At 41.1% G+C, this 24,480-nt stretch overlaps 1 protein-coding gene across 1 annotated transcript in view; it reads right to left on the reverse strand.

The window, feature by feature from the left end:
* The window catches only part of GALNTL6 (polypeptide N-acetylgalactosaminyltransferase like 6), a 1,205,642-nt gene that overhangs the window by 27,340 nt on the left and 1,153,822 nt on the right, over positions 1 to 24,480 (reverse strand). Inside the window, exon 12 of the mRNA XM_003984859.6 lies at positions 910 to 1,026. Coding sequence (XP_003984908.1) covers positions 910 to 1,026 — 117 coding nt within the window. The remainder of the gene's footprint in view (positions 1 to 909; positions 1,027 to 24,480) is intronic.

The following is a 24,480-nucleotide window of genomic DNA, read 5'->3' on the forward strand; positions in this document are numbered from 1 at the left end:
ACACACAGACACACAGACACACACACACACACACACACACTCTCTCTCTCTCAAAATAAATAAATAAACTTAAAAAAAGATGGCGATAGCTGTAGATACTTGTTAAATCTGTGTAATGAGTGGGCCCAGATGTGCTATAATAGTTTATATTAGTTTTTATATTAGTATATATCTATTTATATATAGTTTCCTATTTGACTTTTCATAATTAAAAATTAAAACAATAAAAAGGGGCAGACACAATTCTACCCACTCTCCTTTCTTTTTTTTCAAGTGACACAGTGTGAGGAAACTCCCTCTTAAAGACCATCCGTTTTCCAAGTGGACGGGACTCACAACTCACTCAATGAACAGAAGCGCACTGAAAGGCTTTTCAATCAAAGGCAATACCTAGTCTTGCACCAGCCCACGAAGCCCGTGTGTGGAGATGTTACTGCTTCAAAGTTACCTTCATGTATAAGATTACAACCTGCTACAAGAAGGGTATGTAAAGTATTCTTTTCAAAATACAGCCAGAGGGGAAAATAAGATTAGGCAAAGTCACGAAAGCTGACAAAATAACACAGAGTCTTTCAATAAAACCATGAAACTTAGTTGGAAGAGTTACATGACACCATACAGGCTTTTCGTGGTTTGAAGACTCTCCTTCTGGGAAAGGAAATATAAGCCTGGGGTCACAGTCAACATTTCTAGCATCCTTTCTATTATTGAAAGCACATTTGTATACATGATCGCAATTGATTATCGCAGCTTCTCTGAGCAGCAAGGGAAACAAAGAAGTGGAGTCGTTCACATAACTGCCGCACTGGTTAGTGACAGAACTGGGCAGGTCCGCGTGTCCCGCCCAGAGGTCTGTTGTCACTGTATCCTTCCACGCCTGCCTCAGCCCCGCTTACACCTGTCACATACCTGTTCATGAGACCACGTCCTTTCAGAACCGTCCTTGACACAGATATCCAACCTCAGCTCGGTGCCTGTGGCTCCGTGCTTGCTGTCCACGCAGAGATTTGCTGCCACGTTTCGAATCTGTGGAAAGAAGAAAGAATGAGCACGGGTTGGTTTTTATTGTATCCCTAGCTCCTGGCAATTCTGGTATCGATTCTGTAGCTGTTTTTTTGATTACTTGATTACCAAATGATGCTTTAAGTTTATATGGAATGTGGGGAGAAAAATCAGGTTTTAAATACAACATGGCCTAATGGGCATGTAAAAGAGCATGAAATGGGGGGCGCCTGGGTGGCTCACTCAGTCAAGCATCCGACTTCAGCTCAGGTCATGATCTCACAGCTCGCGGTTTGTGAGTTCGAGCCCCGCGTCGGGCCCTGGGCTGACAGCTGGGAGCCTGGAGCCTGCTTCAGATTCTGTGTCTCCCCCTCTCTCTGCCTCTTCCCTGCTCATGCTCTGTCTCTCTCAAAAATAAACATTAAAAACAAAAACATGAGACGGCTTAAGGGCAAAACAGCAGCTGGCTGCAGCAAAGGGCTATGTAATAATGCAGCACAGCGAGCAGCTAAGTTCACGACTTTTATAAAATGGCCATTTTTTCTTCAGTGAGTTAAAAATTAAAAAAAAATTACTTTATACATAGAGAGAATGCAAGTGTGGGGGAGGGGCAGAGAGAGAGAGAGAGAGAGAGAGAGAGAGAGAGAGAATCTTAAGCAGCTCTAAGCTCAGCGTGGAGCCCTAGGCAGGGCTTGATCCCCCGACCCTGGGATCATGACCTGAGCTGAAATCAAGAGTTGGAGGCTCAACCGACTGAGCCACCCAGGTGCCCCTCTTCAGACAGTTCCCAACTTGGAATTCATTGTCTTGTTGCCCCAAAGCGTCTTCTACCGTTTTCACCTTATCTGGGAGAAGAGCTCAAATGTGAGGAAGGTGATGCGAGTACAGCGTGTGACCGAGATGAATGAATCCCTGAGCATCGCGTGGTTTTGTGCAGGATATGGTAACCATGTTCCAGTTCGCCTGGAGGGTCTGTGCACCTGTTGTCACGTGTAGCATTTCTCCTGGATGATAAGCTATGTGTCACCCTGGCGTGTTAGTGAAACAAGAAAGATGGTGCTATTGGTAGAACCCTATCCGGGATGAAGGTTCTCTGCGTCGAGTCTGAACTTTGGAAAGTTGCAGAATGAGTGACAAAGGACACTGATAGTTCCTTACAATTATTGGACTAATACCGGTAAAAGGACCACGTAGTTCAGGATGGGCCGAGAGTAGACTATGAAAAGTATCAACAGAAATAGCCACAGAGAGAGTCTGGCCACGGAAACACGTCCCTTTGTCAAGTCTGGCTGTCTGACGGTTTCACCAATTATCCTGTTGACATCAGAACCACACCCTGTAGTACAGTTGGATATTGTTCGTGGGTAGTTACTTAGGCATCAACGTTTAGATAAGCTCAATTATCTCAATCCTTTTGATGCCTTTATATAGCCCTGGATTATAATAATCCCTTAAGGTACTGTTCAGAATGGAAACAAGAACAGGATGTACTCAAGCGATAATTTTAGTCAAGACTCTTTGCCAAGAAGGAGTTTGTAAGGTAGGGAGTCTCTCCGGGACAAAAGGATGGCTGAACCAGGCCTATTCCTACTGGGACAGGGGCAAGAGGCAGAGAGAGGCTGTTATGAAATCTACTGAGTGTCACGAAAGGAACAGATGATGCCTGGGTGGCATTGTTGCGGACAGAACAATTTCTTATTTCACTTCCTGCAGGAGTAGAGGTTGGTATATAATGTCATTTGGGAGGGAATCAATGTGTGGTAGATATCAATTTCCTTATTCAGGGAATTTGGCAACAGCCCGGGTTCATCTTCCGCTATTGGACCTCTCTGCTTTCAGGGTCACTGTCCCTAATGATAGAGGGATGTGAAATAACGTAGGACACAGGGCACCGGTTCTTAACCTAGTCCGGTCTGCAGACTTGTCTGAGAATCCAGAGAAACGTATAGACAATTTTACCAAAATTGACTAACAAATCTGTAAGTAGAGACATGCCAGCACTTCTGTGTTCATTTTTCTGGAACCTACAGACCCCACAGTGGAACCCTGAGTTAGGGGAAATGCTTTCCACCCCCTCCTTGAAAACTACGTGTATCCTTCCTCTTTGTAAGGAAATCCTTAAAGACAGGGAATGGGCTTGGCTGCTGTCAAAGTGCACCTGAATCACTCTCACTTGGGCTAACTTTTCTCCACCTTCCGGAAACAAGTTTCAGGGAGGAATTTTACTAAGCCAAGCTTAAAATCAGCCTTGTGTAAAATCAATTCCTTGGTGTGTGATAGAATTTCTTTGGTGAAATAGAAACACCTGAAGGTCAAGAGTTTGCTTTTGCTATCGCTTACTGGAGCTGATCTGCGTCCAGCGTGTCCATTGTCTAAAGCTCTCTGTAACCCGAGGGCTGCCCGACAGGACTCTGGGCAAGACGCTTTTTCCATTGTTGGACCGTTTAACTCACAGACACACTCTTAGCGATCCAGCATCGGTTTGTGCCAAAGACACCTTCGGGGCACTATTGTTCCCTCTGCTGGAGAACAGAAGCTCTGAACCACATTTAGGAAAACAACAGCTGCTTACGGTTTATGGCCATTTGGCCACAGAGACAGTGTGCCCTCCTCTGTCAGCTGGCATGGCACTCATTCACTGAAGGGGCCCTGCTCTTGGAGAAGGAGGACATAGGGCAGAAAAGAATACACACAAGCCAGGGACGCTGAGTGGCGAATCTGCCAGATCTGCCCGTGGGTACACACCAAGGCCCATCAGAGAGCCTCGTTTTATTTCTAAGCGCTGGGAGCTCCAAGGACTCTGGCAGGGATGGAGGAGATCCTTTTCTAAACTCTTGAATTTTCTAAATTCTCACTCAAATGGCATCTGTGTAGACAACGGGATAAACTGTTTTGGGAGCCAAGTTGCAAGGTGCAAGGGCTTCATTGTCTACATCTGTGTAAATTCCAACACACAGCTGTGCCAGAGAAGGAATACAGGGTGAGGTAGGCACCTGGATGCAAGACTGGTATCAGGCCATCCTCACCGGCTTCTCTTTTCCTTTTCTTTTTTTTTTTTTAATTTTTTTTTCAACGTTTATTTATTTTTGGGACAGAGAGAGACAGAGCATGAACGGGGGAGGGGCAGAGAGAGAAGGAGACACAGAATCGGAAACAGGCTCCAGGCTCTGAGCCATCAGCCCAGAGCCCAGAGCCTGACGCGGGGCTCGAACTCACGGACCGCGAGATCGTGACCTGGCTGAAGTCGGACGCTTAACCGACTGCGCCACCCAGGCGCCCCTTCTCTTTTCCTTTTCTTTTTATCTTCACCCCTTCAGCCCATGGCCACGCCCTCTCCTGTTGCTCACAAACACAACGCGGTCAAAACCATACGGAGGGCAAACGGGTGGTCGCCAGAGCGGGGAGGCCTGGGGGGAGGGGCAAAATGGGCGACGGGGAGTAGGAGATCCTGGCTTCCCGTTTGAGAATGAAGAAATCACGGGAATAAGAGGCACAGCACAGGGGATATCATCAACGATACTGTTAGAGCAATGTAACAGGACAGTCCTATGCTTGTGGCGAGTATAGGAACATAGCAGAATTTGTGAACTTGTCCGATCCATAAGCTGTACACCTGAAACTAATGTAACATTGTCCGGCAACTATCCTCAAAAAAAAAGAATAAAAATAAACAGGTGAATAAAATTCCAATGGAACTAATTCTGTTTTCCTTATTCGAGTGAAGTTTAAAAATAAAGATAAGAAACTTTATACAAGGCTTGTGCTTTTTCAATGCGGGCTCTGTATCTGGCTGAAAATGAGGCGGTTTTCACACATTGCACACCCCCAAACTAGGACACAGAGCGCTGAGTAAATCTTATGACAGAATAGATACTTTTCATGCTTTATTCCTTTGATGTCCAGCTTCAGGGCTTGGCATCATTAAAACTGTGTCAAGAAATCCTGAGAGACACGGAACAGGATTAGAAAGTTAGGTAATGCTTGACTAGGAACGGGCGGGGAGCTGGAGGAAAATGTGGGAAAAGAGAATCATTATGTATGACAGGATTACAGAGATAATCTCCTTTTGGCAAGGTTTAGGAAAAGGTCTGGCAGAGAGTGAAGAATGTCTTAGATATGCAAGAGAAAAGTCAGTGTCATCTTGAACATCTCTCCCCCCTCCCCAACACGGGAAGTTTTTAAAAAGAGGTGGAAGAGAGGGGGAGTGTGGTGTGAATGTCAACGTGGCTGGTAGGTGTGGGATTGGTAATTCTGTTGGTTGTTAAAGAGAGACTAGCCTGGGTGCCTGGGTGGCTCAGTCGGTTGAGTGTCTGATTTGGCCCAGGTCATGATCTCACGGTTTGTGGGTTTGAGCCCCACATCCGTCTCTGTGCTGATAGCACGGAGCCTGCTTCAGATTATCTGTCTCTCCCTCTCTTTCTGCCCCTCTCCTGCTTGTGCATTCTCTCTTTTTTTTTGACAGAGAGAGAGAGAGAGAGACAGAGACAGAGACTAGCCTCAGTTTAACAAACGAGCGCACGTGTTGCTAATTCCCCCCATATCAGGGTCTTTCAAGGAAGAAGTACTGGGTTCATGATTCATTCAATACATTTTATAAAGTACCTGCTCTCCCACTCACTACACCACATACTGGGTATAGAGTGAAAAATAAAAAAAAAGAATCAGTTCCAGAGGGTAGGTGAAATGGGCAAAGAGGGTCAAAAGGTACGAACTTCAGGTTACAACATAAGTTCTGGGGATGTAACGCACAGTTAAGAATACTGTGTTGTATACTTGAAAGTTGCTAAGAGTAGATCTTAAAAGTTCTCATGAGAAAAAATTTGTAACAATGTATTCTGATGGATGTTAACTAGCCTTACTATAGTGATCATCTCATAATACATATAAATATCCAAATCATTGTTGCACATCTGAAATTAATATAACGTTATATGTCAATTATCGCTCAATAAAAAACATTTGATTAAAATAATTCTGAATTTAACAACAACAACAACAACAACGACAAAATTGGTCTCCTCTCTGTGCAGTTTGAGGTCTAGTGAGGACATCAGAGTGCACATGAGTGGAAGAAAGGCTCGAGAGTCCCAATATTTCTGGCTGTGAATTTTTAATATGGCAAAAGGAATCAAGGCACTTCTTCATGGACGGCGGTTGGTTGTAGAATGCAAATCTGTGTGCCCAGCTAGAGAAAAAGAAGATGGTAGGTTACTATGGAGAGAGAACTGAGCGGAGACAGAGCGGATCCGGCTTCTGCTGTCCAGGCACAAAAGGAGTTTCCCCCACCCCACCCATGGCCATGCATTCCTTGTATACTTCATCCACGTATAAAAAGTTAACTTTTAAGGGGTGCTTCTGAATGAAAGGTGCTTTGAGAAGCACTGATAGAGATTCCAAGGCAAACAAACAAACAAACAAACAAACAAAAAAAACAGCTTCTGCTCCCAAGGGGCCACAACCTCAGAGGGGAGACGTCACTTGGGATGTGTGTTGTTAGATTGGTAAATGCTAAGTGAGGACTGAAGAGAAAATGAAAAGACCGCTTGGGGCGCTTAGTAGAACTGGTTGGTGCTGTTGGAAGGGGCTCTAAGAAGACCAGTAGAATTGAATCTTGAGAGAGAAAGACAGAAGGAGCCCGGAGCCGTAGGGGTCAGAAATGAACACATATATGGAGGTTTGGCAGAGCAAGGAAACGGCACACAATCATGGTTCAGCATGAGGTTTCTAAAATGAGCACAATCACGTCTCAGAGGGTGTTTGTAAAGATTGAACTGATACACGCAAAGCGCTTGGCACAGTGTTAGTATACTGCAAGTGGTCAGTAAATGTTGGATACTATTTATTCACTTACTTGTTTATTTTCTCAGCTGTATCAACTACTACGGTGAATGTGGTGACGCCACAATCAAATCACATTTCTATTATACTGTGAGATGTCCCACAGGCACCTCAAATACAGAAAGACTACAGCTGAACAAGCTGTGGCCCATCACTCCAGACCCCTGCTTTAGTCCTTTAGATCAGCGGTTAACCTTGATGTTAGAAGCAGACATTCAAGGTCTCAGCCTGGCAACTTGGGTGGCACCTTATACACCCCCATGTCTCTCCCCCCGCCCCTAGTTAGCTCTCTATGGATCCCAGCCTTTAATACTGAGCACCCCACTCCTTTTCTCTCCTTTCCAGTCTTCCAGGCTTTCAACATCTCCTCATGTTTTTTTTTTTTAATTGCAGTGAAATATACATAAAATGAAGTTTGCCATTTTCTTAAAAACATTTTTTTTATGCTTATTTATTTTTGACAGAGAGAGACAGAGCATGAGCGGGGGAGGGGCAGAGAGAGAGGGAGACACAGAATCCGAAACAGGCTCCAGGCTCTGAGCTGTCAGCACAGAGCCCCACGCGGGGCTCGAACTCACAGACCGCGAGATCATGAGTTGAGCCGAAGTTGGACACTCAACTGACTGAGCCATCCAGGCGTCCGTAAATTTGCCATTTTTACCATTTTTAAATGTAAAACTCAGTGGTACTAGGTACATTCAAAATTTTGCTGGGGCGCCTGGGTGGCTCAGTCGGTTGGGTGGCCGACTTCGGCTCAGGTCATGATCTCGCGGTCCGTGAGTTCGAGCCCCGCGTCAGGCTCTGTGCTGACCGCTCAGAGCCTGGAGCCTGTTTCGGATTCTGTGTCTCCCTCTCTCTGACCCTCCCCCGTTCATGCTCTGTCTCTCTCTGTCTCAAAAATAAATAAACGTTAAAAAAAATTTTTTTTTGCATAACTATCACTACTATCGATGTCCAAGATGTCTTTATCCCTCAAAATAGCAACTCGTAACCATTAAGCAATTACTTCCCCACTTCCCCCGCCTCTGGTAGCATCTATGTTACTGACTATAAATTTGCCTAATTTAGACACCTCGGTTAAGTGGAACCATACCATGTTTGTCCTTTTGTGTCATGCTTATTTCACTTTGCATAATGTTTTCATGGCTTATCCATATGATAGCATAGATTAGAACTTTGTTTCTTTTTAAGACTGATATTGTATGTAATATACATATTAATACACATATATATCCCATTTTGCTTATCCTTTCATCCACTGAGGAAGACTGGGGTTGCTTCTACCTTTTGGCTACTGTAAAAACTGATGTTGTGACTATTGGCATACAAAGGTCTGTTTCCATACTTGTTTTCAGTTCTTTTGGGTATATGTCTAGGAGTGGAATCGCCCAGGTCATATGGTAATTCTATGTTTACCTTTCTGAGAGGCCGCCATGCTGTTTTCTGTAGCGGCTGTACCGTTTGACATTCCTACAAGAATTGTACAATGGGTCCAACTTCTTCACATGCTTGCCAATGCTTGCTGTTTTCTGTTTTTGATAATAGCCATGCTAGTGGGTGCAAAGTGGGATCTCATTATAGTTTTGATTGCATTTCCCTGATGAATAATGATATCGCATACCTTTCCATGTGTTTGTTGGGCATGCCCATGTGTTCTATGGAGAAATGTCTATTCAAGTCCTTTGCCTGTTTTGAATTGGGTTATTTGTTTTCTTGTTGAATTGTAGGAGGTTTTAAAAACGTTCTGGGTATTAATATCTTATCAGATACATGGTTTGCAAATATTTTCTCCTATTTTGTAAGGTTGCCTTTTCATTCTATTGGTAGTGTCTTTTGATGCACAAATGTTTTTATTTTTAATCAAGTTCGATTTATCTATTTTAATCTTTGTTGCCTTTTTTTGGTGTCATATTTAAGAAACCATTGCCAAATCCAATGCCATGAAGATTTTCCCCCTGTTTTATTCTAAGAGTTTTGTTACCTTGTGTTTAGGTCTGATCCACTTTGAGTTAAAATTTGTATACTATATAAAATAAAGTTCCAACCTCATTCTTTTGCATGTGGATGTATTATTTGGTAGGGTTACCATAACAAAGTACTATCAACCTGGTGGCTTAAACAACATAAATTCATTTCATCACAGTTCTAGAGGCTACAATCCTGAGATCAAGGTGTTGGCAAAGTTGATTCTTTCTGAGGGCTGTGGGGAGAATATGCTCTATGCATCTCTCCTAGCTTCTAGTTTATGGCAATCTTTGACACGGTTTGGCTTGTAGATGCATCACCCTGATTTCTGCCTTTACGTTTATATGGCATTCTCCTCCTGTACATGTCTGCGTCCAAATTTTCTATTTTTATGAGGACGCCAATCAAACTGGATTAGAGGCCAACTCTACTCCCATGTGACCTCATCTTAACTGATTACAACTGCAACAACCCTCTTTCCAAATAAGGTTATATTCTGAGATACTGAGATTAGGATTTCAGTGTATGAATTTGGGGAGACATGACCCACTAACAGTGGGTATTCAGCCTTCTCAGCATGATCTGTCCTTTTTCCATTGAGTGATATGGGTGCTCTTGTCAAAAAAATCATTGACCACATAAGTGAGGTTTTATTTTTGGGTTCTGTGTTTTATTCCATTGGTCTATGTGTCTGTCCTTAGCCATGCTCACCTCCCCTTAGCTTCCTTGAGATATTATTGATACATATTTTTAAAGTTTACTTATTTATTTTGAGATAGAAAGAGCATGGGTGGGGGAGAGGCAAAAAGAGGGTCAGAGAGAGAATCCCAAGCAGACTCTGTGCTCTCAGTGTGGAGTCTAATGGGGGCTCGCTCTCATGGACTGTGATCATGACTTGAGCTGAAACCAAGAGTCAGTCACTTAACTGAGCCACTCAGGAGCCCCGAGATATTTTTGGTATCATAACATGTATAAATTTATGGTATCATAACATGTATAAATTTATGGTATATAACATGATTTGATACACGTATATATGCAGAATGATTGCCACATTCAGGTTAGTTAACACCTCCATTTTCTCATGTAATTACCTTTTGTGTGTGTGTGTGTGTGTGTGTGTGTGTGGTGAAAACATTTAAGATTTACTCTCCTAACAACTTTCAAGTGTATAATACAGTATTGTTAATTATAGCCACTATGCTATATGTTAGATCCCTAGAACGTATTCATTCATTTTACAGCTGGAAGTCTGTGTCTTTTGATCAATATTCCCTATTTCTCCTATACCCCATCCCCTGGCAACCACAATTCTATTTTCTATTTCTATAAGTTAAGCTTTCTTTCTTTCTTTCTTTCAAATATTTTTTTAATGTTTATTTTTGAGAGAGTGACAGAGTGCAAGTTGGGGAGGGGCAGAGAGAGCAGAGAGAGAGGGGGAAGCACGGAATCCAAAGCAGGCTTCTGGCTCGGAGCCTGACAGGGGCTTGAACCCATGGACCACGAGATCATGACTTGAGCCGAATTCGGATGCCCAACCTACTGAGCCATCCAGGCGCTCCAAACAATTTGTTTAATTTTATTTTTAAGCTTATTTATTTATTTGGAGGGAGAGAGAGTGGGGAAGGGACACAGGAGAGAGAGAGAGAGAGAGAGAGAGAGAGAGAGAGAGAGAGAGAATCACTAGCAGGCTCTACACAATCAGCTCAGAGCCTGATGAGGGGCTTGAACTCATGAACCTCGAGATCATGACCAGAGCTGAAATCAAGAGTCCCACGCTTAAACGACTGAGCCACCCAGGTGCCCTGAGCATTACATAAAACTGTATATACACCTTCCCCTAATTCATTGGAAACTCAAAAAATTTTTTGAAGTGTTTTTAGAAATTAAAACAAATATACAAATAGAAAACGCTAAAAACGCTTGCATTATCCTTGCAAGACCTTTTGCTTTCTAACGTCTGTCTCATGGCCATCACAGCAGTTTTGCCTGAATGGATCCCCTCCATCTCTAGTTACTTCACGCCAGGGGCATACAATGACTGCTGGCAGGGACCAACTACTGCCTTTCCTTGAAATTATGCCCACAGAGAATTTCTTCCTATCTTATGCACATTTTCCTCTGCTGAATTTACCATAAATGTAATTGCTTTGGCATCTTCCTCTTGCTCTGGGACTTACTAGAACTACTCATTTCAGAAGCCTGGCTTACATTATGCAAGAAAAAGCTGAGCCTGTGGCAGAAATATCACCATAGGGCCTTCAGATTTGTATGTGTTCTGCTCTAAATCGTCGATTTCTAAAACTATGTCCTGCCACTTGAAGTATTGTGAGTATTGTTTGGGAAACACATCCAGCATCAGAACAGAACTTTTGAGTTAAGTGTTATTTGCCAGAAACAATCTGATTTTCACAGACAGATGCAGAGGAAGATTTGTATAAATAAGCCACTTTTTATTGGGCTTAAGATAAGCAACTCCTCTCTAACAGAAGGACAAAAAATTACAGTACTTACTTCATACTCAACTGAGTGCTCATACAACCATTATTTCCCTTCTTAATCTGCACTATGACCACGCTGTGCATTCATTCACATTTGCAACTGAGGCTCTGGGACAGTAAGCGGTTTGTCCAAGATTATAAAAGCAGTAGATGGCGGGCAGGGTCTGTACCCATGTCTCTGATTCCTAGACCCATGATCTTCATATGAAATTATGGTAATAGTTATAATTAATTCACCAGAACAGTGCAATTTTATGTGTTAAACCTGTGGCAAATGCTTTACTGAGCTCAAAGGAATATATGGAGATTAAAGAAGGCTCTGAATCCTTGGGTTTAGAAAAGAAGTGATCCTAGTCCCAAATTGGGTTGGAGTCTGATCCAGATAGAGAGGCCAAAACGGGGTTAGAAATAAAATCACTTGGGGCACCTGGGTGGCTCAGTCGGTTAAGCGGCTGACTCTTAATTTCAACATAGGTCACGATCTCACAGTTTGTGGGTTTGAGCCCCATGTTGGGCTCTGTGGTGACAGCGAGGGGTCTGCTTAGGGTTTTGTTCTCTCTCTCTCTGTCCCTCCCCTGCTCGTGCTTTCTCTCTCTCTCTCTCTCTCTCTCTCTCTCTCTAGGTCAAAATAAATAAGTAAACTTAAAAGAAAAAGAAAGAAAACCACTTTAACACTCAGGAGCTTTGGTAAAGCCCTTGGCTGAGCCAAGGGACGAAGAAGTGATAATCAAGTCATTGAGGTCCATGACTGAAGCGGCATACATATGTGGTTGCCTATGTGATTGGATTCTACAAAGGCTGTGGTGGTGTTAGAGAAGGAACCCTGGGGGGTTAAGAGAAGAAATCGTTTCCTCATCTTTGAATGAGATTCTAGACTTTGAATCTGAATTTCTTAAAACGTCCATTTTCTGAAAAGTCAGAAAGTGGCAGAATAGTGACAACTTTACTCTGACCTATACAGTTGACTAGAAAATACCTACTTTTGTGTCCAACAGCCAGTTATATCCTTTGTTAAGCAGACAGTATGGAACAATTTTGATCTTTTGAACCCAGAACATGTAAACTTGAATGCTTAGAAACAATGAATTGATTTTTAGGTTGGATTTCTTTCCTTAAGTTCTGATGTTGGAATTTCATAAAGTCAAGGAAAAAAGTATTTTAGTATATATCCTCTTGTGGGTACACTGCAGGAATTGAGACACTGTCTGATGAGGGAAAGCCCAATAATGTTTGGTAGAACAAAGATTTTTGAAAGCTCAGGTGATAATTATTCATGTTTTGGTATGAATCACACACACACATGTGTAATGAGATGAAACTTACATGCATGTTCTGCATGTCAGGAACATGAAAAAACACATATTTTAAAAGTTGTAAAAGGTGTGGGGGGGTGCCTGGCTGGCTCAGTCGGTTAATTGTCTGACTTCTGCTTAGGTCATGATCTCGTGGTTTGTGGGTTCAAGCCCCACGTCGGGATCTGTGCTGACAGCTCAGAGCCTGGAGCCTGCTTCAGATTCTGTGTCTCCCTCTCTCTCTGCCCCTCCCCTGCTCATGCTCTGTCTTTCTCTCCTTCAAAAATGAAAAACATTAAAATTTTTTTTTAAAGTTGTAAGGAATAACTTAAGAGAAGAACAGACTTACTTCTGTCCTCCCTTTCTCCTTGCATAAATTAAAGGTGGACCATAGGAGAGAAAATAAGATCCAAAGGAAAATTTTATAGCGAGAGTTCAGACTATCTACAGGAAAACTTGCCAAGAGGATATCTGAAAATCAAAAAAGGCATTGTAAGTCAGGAGTTAATATGAGTTTTCCTGCGTTCTTTGGAGGGAAGGAATCTACAGGAAGAGATGTCCCCATAATGCTAATAATAACATTACATTGCACCTGAGTGAAGAGATTTAAAAGCAGGAAATACCGCTCTGAAGGCAAATGCGAACCACGGGAGGAGCTGGCTTGGGTTCTGAGAAGGCGCCGTGGCTCCATTTCAGCCCCAGATTGTGGGAAGAAACCCCAGAATGGACTGGAGCCAGAAACGGTTAGACCTCATTGCTCCTGTGTTGTCACTCAGAAAATGACACGGAGCCATTTCCTCAGACTGAGCCACAGGGGGCTAGTCGAGCACCTCATCTTTTAACTAATGTCTTTCATTTCTTTCCTGGAGTGCTATTTTATGAATACAAACACTTTCCCCAATGGTTAGATTTATCTATGAATTGCCAATAAATCTAAGATTTGCTCCAGTTCCAGTATAATCATGAAAAGCCACTTTTAGTATTATCCCTAAAGCCAAGGGCATTAAAAATAAAGCAACTTCTCAGTACTTGAGAAACTATTCACACAACATAGCATCTCGATAAAATAATTCTTCCTTCCAATTCAGGTCAGATTGTTGAAATGTGGACAGGTTTAAAAGCTTGTTGAATACAGAGATGCCAAGCTCTTGTGTAAAATTTAGAACCGTTAGTTAATGAAGATCTGTAATCAAAATTATGGGTTGATTCTGAGAAGGATGTGACCCTTTGGCCCTGGACAGGATTGCAGCCAAGATCCCTGAGACACATGATAATCTATGGGCTTTTAAAGTTCTCTGGAGAAGTAGATTCTCTTGAACTCATTCTTGAGTTTTATAGTCATCCCTCTAAAGAAGGTCAGCAAATTGTCCTTATTTTCAAGTAAGATAATTCGGGGTCTGAGTTTTCTCTTATAAATTTCTCCACTGTTAAACACAGCCAGCATATTAAAAGAGGTGACTTGGGTCTTTAAGGGGAAAAGAAGGTGGAAATGTCAAATTGCATTTGGGATACTAAACTGGAATGTAATATTTATAAAATATTTCATGGTATAATTACTTTCTTACAATGCTTCTCTGTGGGCCCTACATTATGAAGCCATATCATTTCCATTTTGTAGCCGATGCAACTGAGTAGTGGTAACAATATTTCCACTCTCCTTCTTACCTCCTGCTGCAATCAAACAAGTGGGGAGCAAAAATAGCAAGAATTGAAGGCCCAGCCTTGAAATTCTGAGTTACACTGACCATCATTCCATCACTGTGTCCCGCAGTAAGAGAAATTCATGCACAACGCATGAAGACTACTGATTAATATTTCCTATCCAAAAGCAAATGTACTCCCTTCAAACCAGTGACATCAGATATTCCTCCCTGGGGCACCATCTTATGTAACGGTTAGTGTAATGATCTCAAAATGCTTGGATCCCCTAGCCAGCTTTCTGAACAATAACCTTACATCTACTTTTAATCTAAGCATTTTATAAAATGTCCCTCCTCTGGAATTTCTTAACTGTCAGTGCAGTTAATCAGATTCAGTGGATGGATAATTCTGAGAATGAGCAAGTTGAGGTTCGATAAGATCGTGATATGAATGGTGGGTGTCCAGAGCCAAGAGTTACCCCTTCTTTGGGAGAGAGTGAGACTCCCTGAAAATAGAGCAGAACAAAAACCACAACAAAACAAGCAGAACCAAGCGCGCAGTTCTCAGAGAAACTCCACGTGAATCTAGCTCTCGTCTAGCGAGTCTGGGTACATGCACAACCCAAACAGCCAGTCCGGACAATTTCAAGTGAAAGTTGGGTAATCCCCATCTCAGGGCCAGGGGACTTTGGGAGGCCAGCGAGGGCTGACTCTTTGTCTCTGGAGGGGCTTGCTGTGTTATCTCAAGCCTGTGAGGCTCTCTCGGGGAGAAGTTACACTTCCGTTGTTGCTATAACCCCAGCACCTGTCAGTTTTTAGTGTGTAATGTATTAGTCAGCTAGAGCTGCTCTAGAAAAACACCCTATGCTGGGGGCATCAACAACAAATTTGTTTCTCAGTTCTGGAGGCTGGAAGTCCAAGATCAAGGTGGAGGCAGAGTTGGCTTCCTCTGAAGCCTCTCTCCTTGGCTTGCAGATAGCTGCCTTCGTCCTGTGTCCTCACATGGTCTTTTGTGTATGTGCAGGAACTCCTGGGGTCTCTTCTTATAAGAACATCAGTCCTATTGGGTTAGGACCCCATGCTTATGACCTCCTTTATCCTTAATTACCTCCTTAAAGGCTCTATGTCCTAATATATTGTTGAAGGGTTAGGGTTTCAGAATATTAATTGGGAGGGAGGGGCACAACATAATGTGAATATAATTTCAACATAATCATATGGGGAGGGTCCATAACATACAGTGCTTAAGTTGATAACTGCCTTTTGAATAAAGAAGATGGTTAACTACTTTTCTTGATAGTTTCTCTGCTGATGAATAAGAAGGGTCACAACAGCTATTTATTATTATTGTTGCAAATGATCTTAGAGTTTCACAAAGAGACTCCCCCAAAGATTGCATGTTTCACATGATTTAAAGGAAATTTATTGCTAGAAGTTTTTGTTGGCTATGTTTCATATCCACTTTCCATACTACACATATATCAGACCTAGATTTCTAGAGTCTCAAAGCCACTTGCTTTTTGCATTCATCTCTCAAATCCTTACCAAAATCCTGACTCATCTGTTTTTATTGCTGGAATTAGGTTATGGGCAAAGCTCCAGCAATGACTTTTTGAGCCACAGGTGGCCCTCCAGCTGGATGTGATACTTGTCTCGTTTATATTTTGAGCCTAGTTTAACTCTTTTGATTCAAGGCTCTCAGTGTCATTTTATGTAAGGGATTTTAAACTTTTTGGGGGTCACAGTCTCTCTTTGAGAATCTTGCAAAAGCAATGGCCTCGGGCGCCTGGGTGGCACAGTTGGTTTAGCGGCCGACTTCCGCTCAGGTCATGATCTCGCGGTCCGTGACTTCGAGCCCTGCGTCCGGCTCTGTGCTGACAGCTCAGAGCCTGGAGCCTGCTTCAGGTTCTGTGTCTCTCTCTCTCTGCCCCTTCCCTGCTCATGCTTTGTCTCTTTCTGTCTCTCAAAAATGAATAAACATTAAAAAAATTAAAAAAAAAAAAAGAGAAAGCAATGGGCTCTCCAGAAAAATGAACATATATACAGGCACAAAGCATCCTTGCTTTATACATCCGGTGGCCCTCAAAGCCTGCTTCACATGTTTATTGTGTATACAAATTTCTTTGTAACACCAACACAGACACACGAGAGTTTGGAACTTGCCTTTCGGGGCACCTGTGGGATACTTTCCCTGTACCCATGGCATTGGTGGATTAGACAATGGCTGTAGTTTTTGATTAAAAAAATAAACAACAACCGACAGATGCCTTATGCAAAAACATTCTCAATTATTGTCTTGTATGATTGAGTTATGTATTGCCCCCTTCATCCATATGTAATGCAAATCAGGGTTTCAATGACTGTAAATAATAATAGCTCACCTTTTATTGAGACCTTGCTGTGTTAGAAACTAGGCCAGGTGCTTTCTATGGATTATTTCATTTAATCATCACAACAACTTGATGAGTTGGGCACTGCTATTACTTCTATTTTGCAATACGGAAGCCAAAATATATCTGTTTCCTGTAGCTGCTGTAACAAATTACCCCAAATATGGTAACCTAAAACAATAGAAAGTTATTCTCACAGTTTTGGAGGCCAGAAGTCCACCATCAAGGTGTTGGCTGCCTGTGCTCCTTCCAGAGGCTCTAGGAAAGATTTTGTTCCTTGTTTCTTCCAGCTTCTGGTAGATGCTGGCATTCTTTGGCTTGTGGCTACTCACTCCATTGTCTGCCTGTGTTCACATGGCCTTCTCCTCTTCTCTTTGAGTCCCTTCTCTGTGTGTCCATTATAAGGACACTTGTCATTGGATTTAGAGTCCACCTAGATAGGATGAGATCAGTATGATCTCATCTTAAGAATCTTAACTTAAGTTCACTGCAGACTCTTTTACATTCATAGGCCCTGGGAATTAAAATGTGGACATACCTTATTATGGGCCATCATTCAACCTGCTTTAATTGATAGGTTGCAATAAGTCAGTGGCAAATCTAGGATTCCAACTCTTATATTAGGGCCTCAAGAAAGCCCCACACTTACTAATTGTAGACTTCAGTGTCTCCTCTTGGCTAATTATCAATCAGAGGTGCAGTTATACCATGTGCTGACTGGCCACTGTCTGGCTGGTCAGGGCTGATAGCAGTCTCAGTTCTAGAAGAACTATGAAGCTGACTTACATAAAGAAAAGAAGTGAGGCCAGAACAATAGAGCCAACTATCATTTAAGGAGCAGAGTGTTGACCTCAAGTTGCCTTCCTTGCATTCTGGGCTGGGATACCCCATGGAGGCTGTGCCATGGGAACAGAAGATAGAGGGCTCAGGGGAGCCTAGGAAGCCTGATAAACTGTAGTTGGGACCTCCCTCCCACCCCAGGCAAGAGGCAGTGCTCTTGGGGAGATATTTGACTAAAATATTGTGCATGCTGAAAGAAATCAAAGAAAACATAAATAAATGGAAAGATATCCCATGTTCATAGATTGGCAAACAATATGGCTAAGATATCAATACTAATGTGACCTACAGACTCAGTGCAGTTCCTATCAAAATCTCAATGATATTTTTTGCAAAAGTGAAAAAAAATCAATCCTTAAATTAATATGAAATCTTAGGTTCAAATAGTCAACACAATCTTGATAAAGAAGAACAAAGTTGGAAGACCTACACGTCCTAATTTCAAAACTTACTATTTAATGCTTCAGTAACCAAAACAGTTGGTGTTGGCATAAAGATGAACATATAGATCAGTGGAATAGAATGAAGAGCCCAGAAAAAAAAAACCCACCATATATGGTTAAATGATTCTCCGCGAAAATGAAAGTTCATTCAGTGGGGGAAAAGAATCTTTTCAACAAATGGTTTTGAGAAAACTGCATATCCACATGCAAAAAGATGAAGTTAGACCCTTCCCTTACACCATGTACAAAAATTAACTCAAAATGGATTAGAGACCTCAATGTAAAAGCTAAAACTATACAACTTTCGGAAAAAAACATAGTAGAAAAACTTTTCAGCTTTGGATTTTTCAATGATTTTTGGATATGACACCAAAAACATGGGTTAAAAAAAAAAGAAAAAGAAATAGATAATTTAGACCTAATCAAAGTTACAAAATCTTTGGGTATCAGAAGACACTATTATCAGAGTAGAAAGTACATAATGGGAGAAAATAGTTGCAAATCATGTATCTCACAAGATGTTAATATGCAGAATACATAAAGAATTCCTAAATGCCAACAACAAAAGCTGCATAATCCAATTCCAAAATGACCCAAGAGCATATGAAATGATGTTTACCATCACTAATTATTAGGGAAATGCAAATCCAAACCACATCGAGATACTCCTTCACATCCATTAAAATTGTTATAAACAAACTAGAAAACAACAAATCTTGGTAAAGATGTGGATAAATTAGAACACTTATGCATCGCTGGTGGGAATATAAAATGGTGCAGTTGCTATAGAAAACAGTATGGTGGTTTCTCGAAAAAATTAAACATGTAATTATCATATGCCTCTAGCAATTCCACTTTTGGGTATATACATAAAATAATTGATAACAAAGGCTTGAATAGATATTTGCACACTCATATCATAGCAACAGTATTCACAGTAGCCAAACTGTGGAAACAACCCAAGTGTCCATTAACAGATAAATGGATAAACAAAATGTGGCATATATGTACAGTGGGATATTATTTGGCCTTAAAAAGGGATGAAATTCTGATACATGCTGCAACATAGATGAACCTTGAAGACATTATGCTAAGTGAAATAAGCCAGCCCCTAAAGGACAAACCTTGTATGATTCTACTTACATGGGGTACCTAAATGGTCAAGTCCATTGAAATAGAAAATAGAATAGAGGTTACTAGGGGCTGTGGGGAGGGGGAATGGGGAGTTGCTTAATAGGTACTGAGTTTCAGTTGGGAAAAATAACAAGTTCTGAAAATGGATGGTGGTGATGATTACACAATAATGTGAATGTACTCAATGCCACTAAACTGTACACTTAAAAGTGGTTAAAAAAGGTAAATGTGTATTTTACTATAGTAAAAAAAATGCAGTGCCTATTTGATGATGATGAGAGGAAGCCAAGCTGTGGGAGAGTGGCAGGTCATACAGGCAGGACCTAATTTCTTTGCTTAGCAGTGGATGTTAGAAGAAACTTGTGTTCCATAGGTTTCCGAGTGAATACAGTTTTCTCAGTGTATTTAGGAATCACTATATCTCACACCCAGGAGGCATTTGACACCCATTTTACACATAAGGAAAAAGTTACAAATATATATATATATATATATATATATATATATATATATGTATATTTAAATTTATATAATTATCTGTTCCTCTGTGATGGTGCATAATTATCTTAGGAGAGAGAACTGTCTGGAAATTCCCCCAAAGGACTGGAATTATTTCTGGTTACAGGGAAGATATTAAGACCAGCTGTAGATAGTTGCAAGTGGTAAGCATTTTTATTTTTATTTTTCTCTCTCTAATCCTGTTTTATTTGAGATGAACTCTCTTCCAATCCATACTAACTTCTTTAGAAACTAACCAAGATTGCTTTCTTAACCTACAACTCAAGTAGTCACAACCAAGCTTTCTAGCCGTAACACGGGGTTTTGTAACCAAGTAGGACAGCTCAAAAGTTTTGTTTTTATTTTTGTTTTTTTAAATCTTCATTTATTTATTTTTGAGAGAGAGAGAGAGAGAGAGAGAGAGAGAGAGAGAGATTGTGAGTGGGGAGGGGCAGAGAGAGAGGGAGAGAGAATTTCAAGCAGGCTCTGAATCGTCAGCACAGAGCCCACACAGGGCTCGAAATCATGAATGGTGAGATCATGACCTGAGCCAAAATCAAGAGTTGGAGGCTTAACCAACTGAGCCACCCAGGCGTCCCTCAAAGGGTTTTTACAATGAGAGAGAATATTCTAATAAGCTAGAAGAGGCAAAGTCTGCTTTTAAATTCATAAGCAATTTTATAATTCATTTGGAGCGGGAGAGATTGAAAGAGAGAGAGAAGCAATAAGGAGGACTTGAAAAATAGGATCCTTTTGCCTTTCTCTGCTCAGTGTGACCCCGGTATAGACAACATACATATGAACTTGAACTCTTCACCTTCTGCCCTGACCAAATTGCTCACTCAGAATGTCACGATTGAGCCTGACACTACTGAAAAAATTTCTTTTCCATAGTCAATGTTCTTGTTTTATTTAATTTTTATCTTCTATCAAGAAAAATTTCTGGACATATGAATTCTCAGACAAGGCAAAAACAATTTTCTTCAGGACAGAAGATTTGCTCACTTTCACTTTGTCGTGAAAGTGATGTGGATACGTAACACTTTTAATTGTAATTTTTGATATGGAGTACTTTACATTTTAATTACCAATAGCTGTAGCAGACACAGAATTATGATCTTTGGGTAATTCTGCCTTCCTTTGGCTTTGGGATGTCCAGAGACTGTTCCAGCAATAACAACAACTCCAGGTACTGTTAGCCATTGATTTAAATGTGCAAGTTACTGCTCCGGGACTCCCGCCACCATGCTTAGGAGGACCTCCACTGCAGGACGGACAGGTGACTTCCGTTGGTTGCTTGCCACGTGGCAGACATTGAGGTAAGAACTTTACAGGAATCATTACAGTTAATCCTTAACAAACTCTATAATGTAGGGACTGTTACTCTTATTTTACTACTGAGGAAACAGAGATTATAAAACTTCCCTGATTCTAACCTATCTGGTACATGTTGGAGTTGAAATTGGAACAGAGGTGTCTGGGAATTCAGAAGAACTTAGGATGTGTACTAACATATAAGGAACTGAGAACAGCAATCATCTCCTGTTTGCCTCCACGTTGTGCATCGTGCCTTACCTGCAGCAGGGTGGGCTCAGCTTGAGTTCGTGGAATTTAATACTTTATGGATAATCTCAAATTTTAATTTGGACATTGCTGCAATGTGGCATTTTGTATGCTTATTTTATGCACTTATACCTGGTAGCCTCTTAATATAAGGGGATGAATTGTGGATTTGCTCTTTTTGGGGGATACACAGGCTAGTCCCTGGGAGTACAGAAGAACACCGTGTTCGAATTCTGTCATGCCCTGCCATGTTGTGGTTGTGGAGATGTTGTCTCATCATCAGAAGTCATGGTGTGTGTGAAGTGTCTTTCCTTCAAAATCATGAAAGCCCCTTGTTCTCATTATAGCTCACTAGTCTTAAGCCATATAAGAGCAAAAACTATGTCTCATGCATTCACCAGTCATCCATTGTGATGAGTACAGTGCCTGGCCCATTAATATTTGCCAAGGAAAAAAAGGTGAAGAAGAACGAACACTTGACAGGTCAGATAACAGCTATGTAGGGTCACCTGAAGGAGACAGGATAAGGAGCAGAACTACAATGACCTACTCAATGGAACAGCATCAAAAAGAGAAAGATGTGTTGATTAGAAGGGGTGGTCAGTAATGGAAGGACAGAAAACAAGTGACCAGGAAATGAATGCGGTCAGTGGCCATTTGTATGCTACCCAGGGTAACCACCTATATACGGTAAAGATGCCCTGTTTCAATGGAAGTGGTGTCCTTAGGATGGAACTGGAGGTGGGAGGTTGTAACCAACAGACTTCAAGTGTTCTTATTAGCAAACCAACCCACTGGCCATGAAATATTCTCTTTGTCTCTGTTCTGATTGTATGTTCGTCAAACAACTGTTTGACTCCTGTGTAGTCTGCTTACACGGAGACAATGTGCTGACAATATGGACTTCACATTTTTCTATCTCCCTTGACAGCGATTTATCATGCAAAATCAATAGAGAGATTCCCAATGAACATCTGGTGGATACGGAGCATTCTGAGGTCCAAGTACTGGTTTTATTCACATGTGGATTTCTGAGCTTTGTGACAGTTGTAGTTTTTTTCATTGACTATGAATAGTGGACATTTTGGTATTGTTCTCAGCCCCTGTGCATTTTAGCTGGGGGAGAATCAGCCTCTGGGGATTTGATCATTGAAAGCACAGGAAGAGAGTAAGTTTCTGGAGCTTCAAAGAGGAGTGTCAATTTCATTCATCCAGCTTTTTCCTCAGTCTGGTGCCTCTTAAACCTTTCCACATGGATCAGGCTGACAAACAGGGGACCATGTGTCTGGGAGGTCAGCAATCTTGGATTGAAGGACATTTTCTTGAAGAACTCTTTCATTGTTTAAAAATGCTGTATATGGTGCATTCTATTCTGTAACATACTCGTTTCATTTCATTGTTATTTTCCTGTTAACTTTTAAGTAAAATGAATGCTCCTGGGAAGATACACAGTAGTTTCCTATGGCTCCAGGTGCTCCTGGGCTCATGGTTGAGTGCTCTCTCAGGGTATGCTTATGTACGTTGGAGAAGTCCTGCTTTAGACACCTGTGTACCATTTCCAGGTCAAGATATCTGTGTCTCAGGACTTTCTAGTTCTATACTCTGTGGCTATTTTAGTTCCTCTAAGTAGAATTATTTCTTTATGCCAGAAAATGAACTGATTTTTTTTGCCCCAGATTGCTACATGGCAATTTTGGTCGTGGTGACTAGCATATCCTGTGAACATGGTTTGACAGTCAGTCTTTTCCATTCTCTTTTTGAAAAAATACCAGTGTGGTGTCTATCGCGATCCAGTTAAATGACGGATAAGATTGGACTATATGTTTCATGTGCATTTGGAGGATTAAACCAATTCCAGTAAGCATTTCAAAAACATAAACTATTTCTATAAATTTCACTAATCATGGTATGAGTTCAACAGTTAATTTTACTAGTGAGAAGGAAGAAAGTCCTCTAGGCAGTAACCAGTGCTCTATGAGAGAAGCGAGAAAGGAGAGGAAAGACAGAGAGAGGGAGGCGTTCTGGCAGACAAAAAGGTACCCTCTGCTCATATTTTACATAGCATTTTGTCTCATGTTATTCCATACTGGCTGTAAGATAGAGCTAATGAAGATTCTAAGTATAAAATTTGAGTAAAATATTACATTATTGAGGCATTATGCCATTCAAACATAATACGGTGTGATGATGTGTTTCAATACAATGATTTTAGCTCTAGGGTACACATAAAATAAAAATGCTCGTGTCCAGCTATGCCTGCAACATCACCAAAATATATGCTTTTGCTTTCTCTTCCCCTATTGTTATTATGTTCCCACATACCTTCCGAAGAAACACATTTGAAAATACTCTTTAGTATGAAGATCTCTATACACCTGATCTTTGAAAACCATCAGCATTTTGGCATGCTTGTTCATCTATTCACTTCTCAATTGATTTCTTTTTTTTGCTGGGGAATTTTAAAGGAAATTCTACATGTCCTGTCATTTCACCCCTAAGGATGTTAGTAAGCTTCTCCAGGCGAGAGGGAGAGAAAAACAGAGAGAAAATAGGAAGGCAGAGAGCTGGAGGAAGGGAGAGAGAGAGAGAGAGAGAGAGAGAGAGAGAGAGAGAGCGAGCGAGCAGGGGAGAGTGAATTTTCTCATATAGCCACAAATTAACAATAATTACTTAGGATCTAATACCTAGCCCACATTCAAATTCTTCTGATTGTCTAAAAATGTCTCTTTTCATATAGTTTATTCTACTCAGGATCCAAATCAGCTTCATTTCATTGTGTGGTTGTTAAATTCATAGAGCCTTGTGAATATCTTGTAATCTAGAATAGTTCACCTCCCCCTGTTCTCTCCCTGCCATGTACTGATTGAAGAAATTAGGTTCTCAAATTCTAGATTTGGCTTGAGATTTGTTTAGCTGTTTCCTCCACTCCTTAAATATCCTGTCTGAAGATTTGAAGGCTTGATTAAATTCATATTCAGTTTTATTTTTTTTTTTTTCTTTTTAAAGATCATTTCAGAGATGGTTCTTGATTTTCTAGCTTGTGTAAAATGTCTCCACATTGCATCCTATCAGAACGCGTGTATGACTCACTTTCAATGATGTTAAGATTGATCGGTGGGTTCAGCTGGCAGTAACATGATGATTTTACTCTCCTTCATCCCTTTTTTCCTCTGATGGTTTTGCCATGCAATGATGACTGTTGTGTGAATCAGTTATTGCATTAGGGATTGCAAAATGTTGATTTTTCTAGTTCTATCTTTCTGTTTAAGTTTCTTATCTGAAAATCTGTAGGAAAAGAATTGTCAGCCAGTAGGACTCTTTGGATACCCTGAAATATATAAAATACCAGAAACACATGAAATATACTTAATTAT

This window comes from Felis catus, chromosome B1 (genome assembly GCF_018350175.1).
Source record: "Felis catus isolate Fca126 chromosome B1, F.catus_Fca126_mat1.0, whole genome shotgun sequence".
NCBI classification, from domain to species: domain Eukaryota; kingdom Metazoa; phylum Chordata; class Mammalia; order Carnivora; family Felidae; genus Felis; species Felis catus.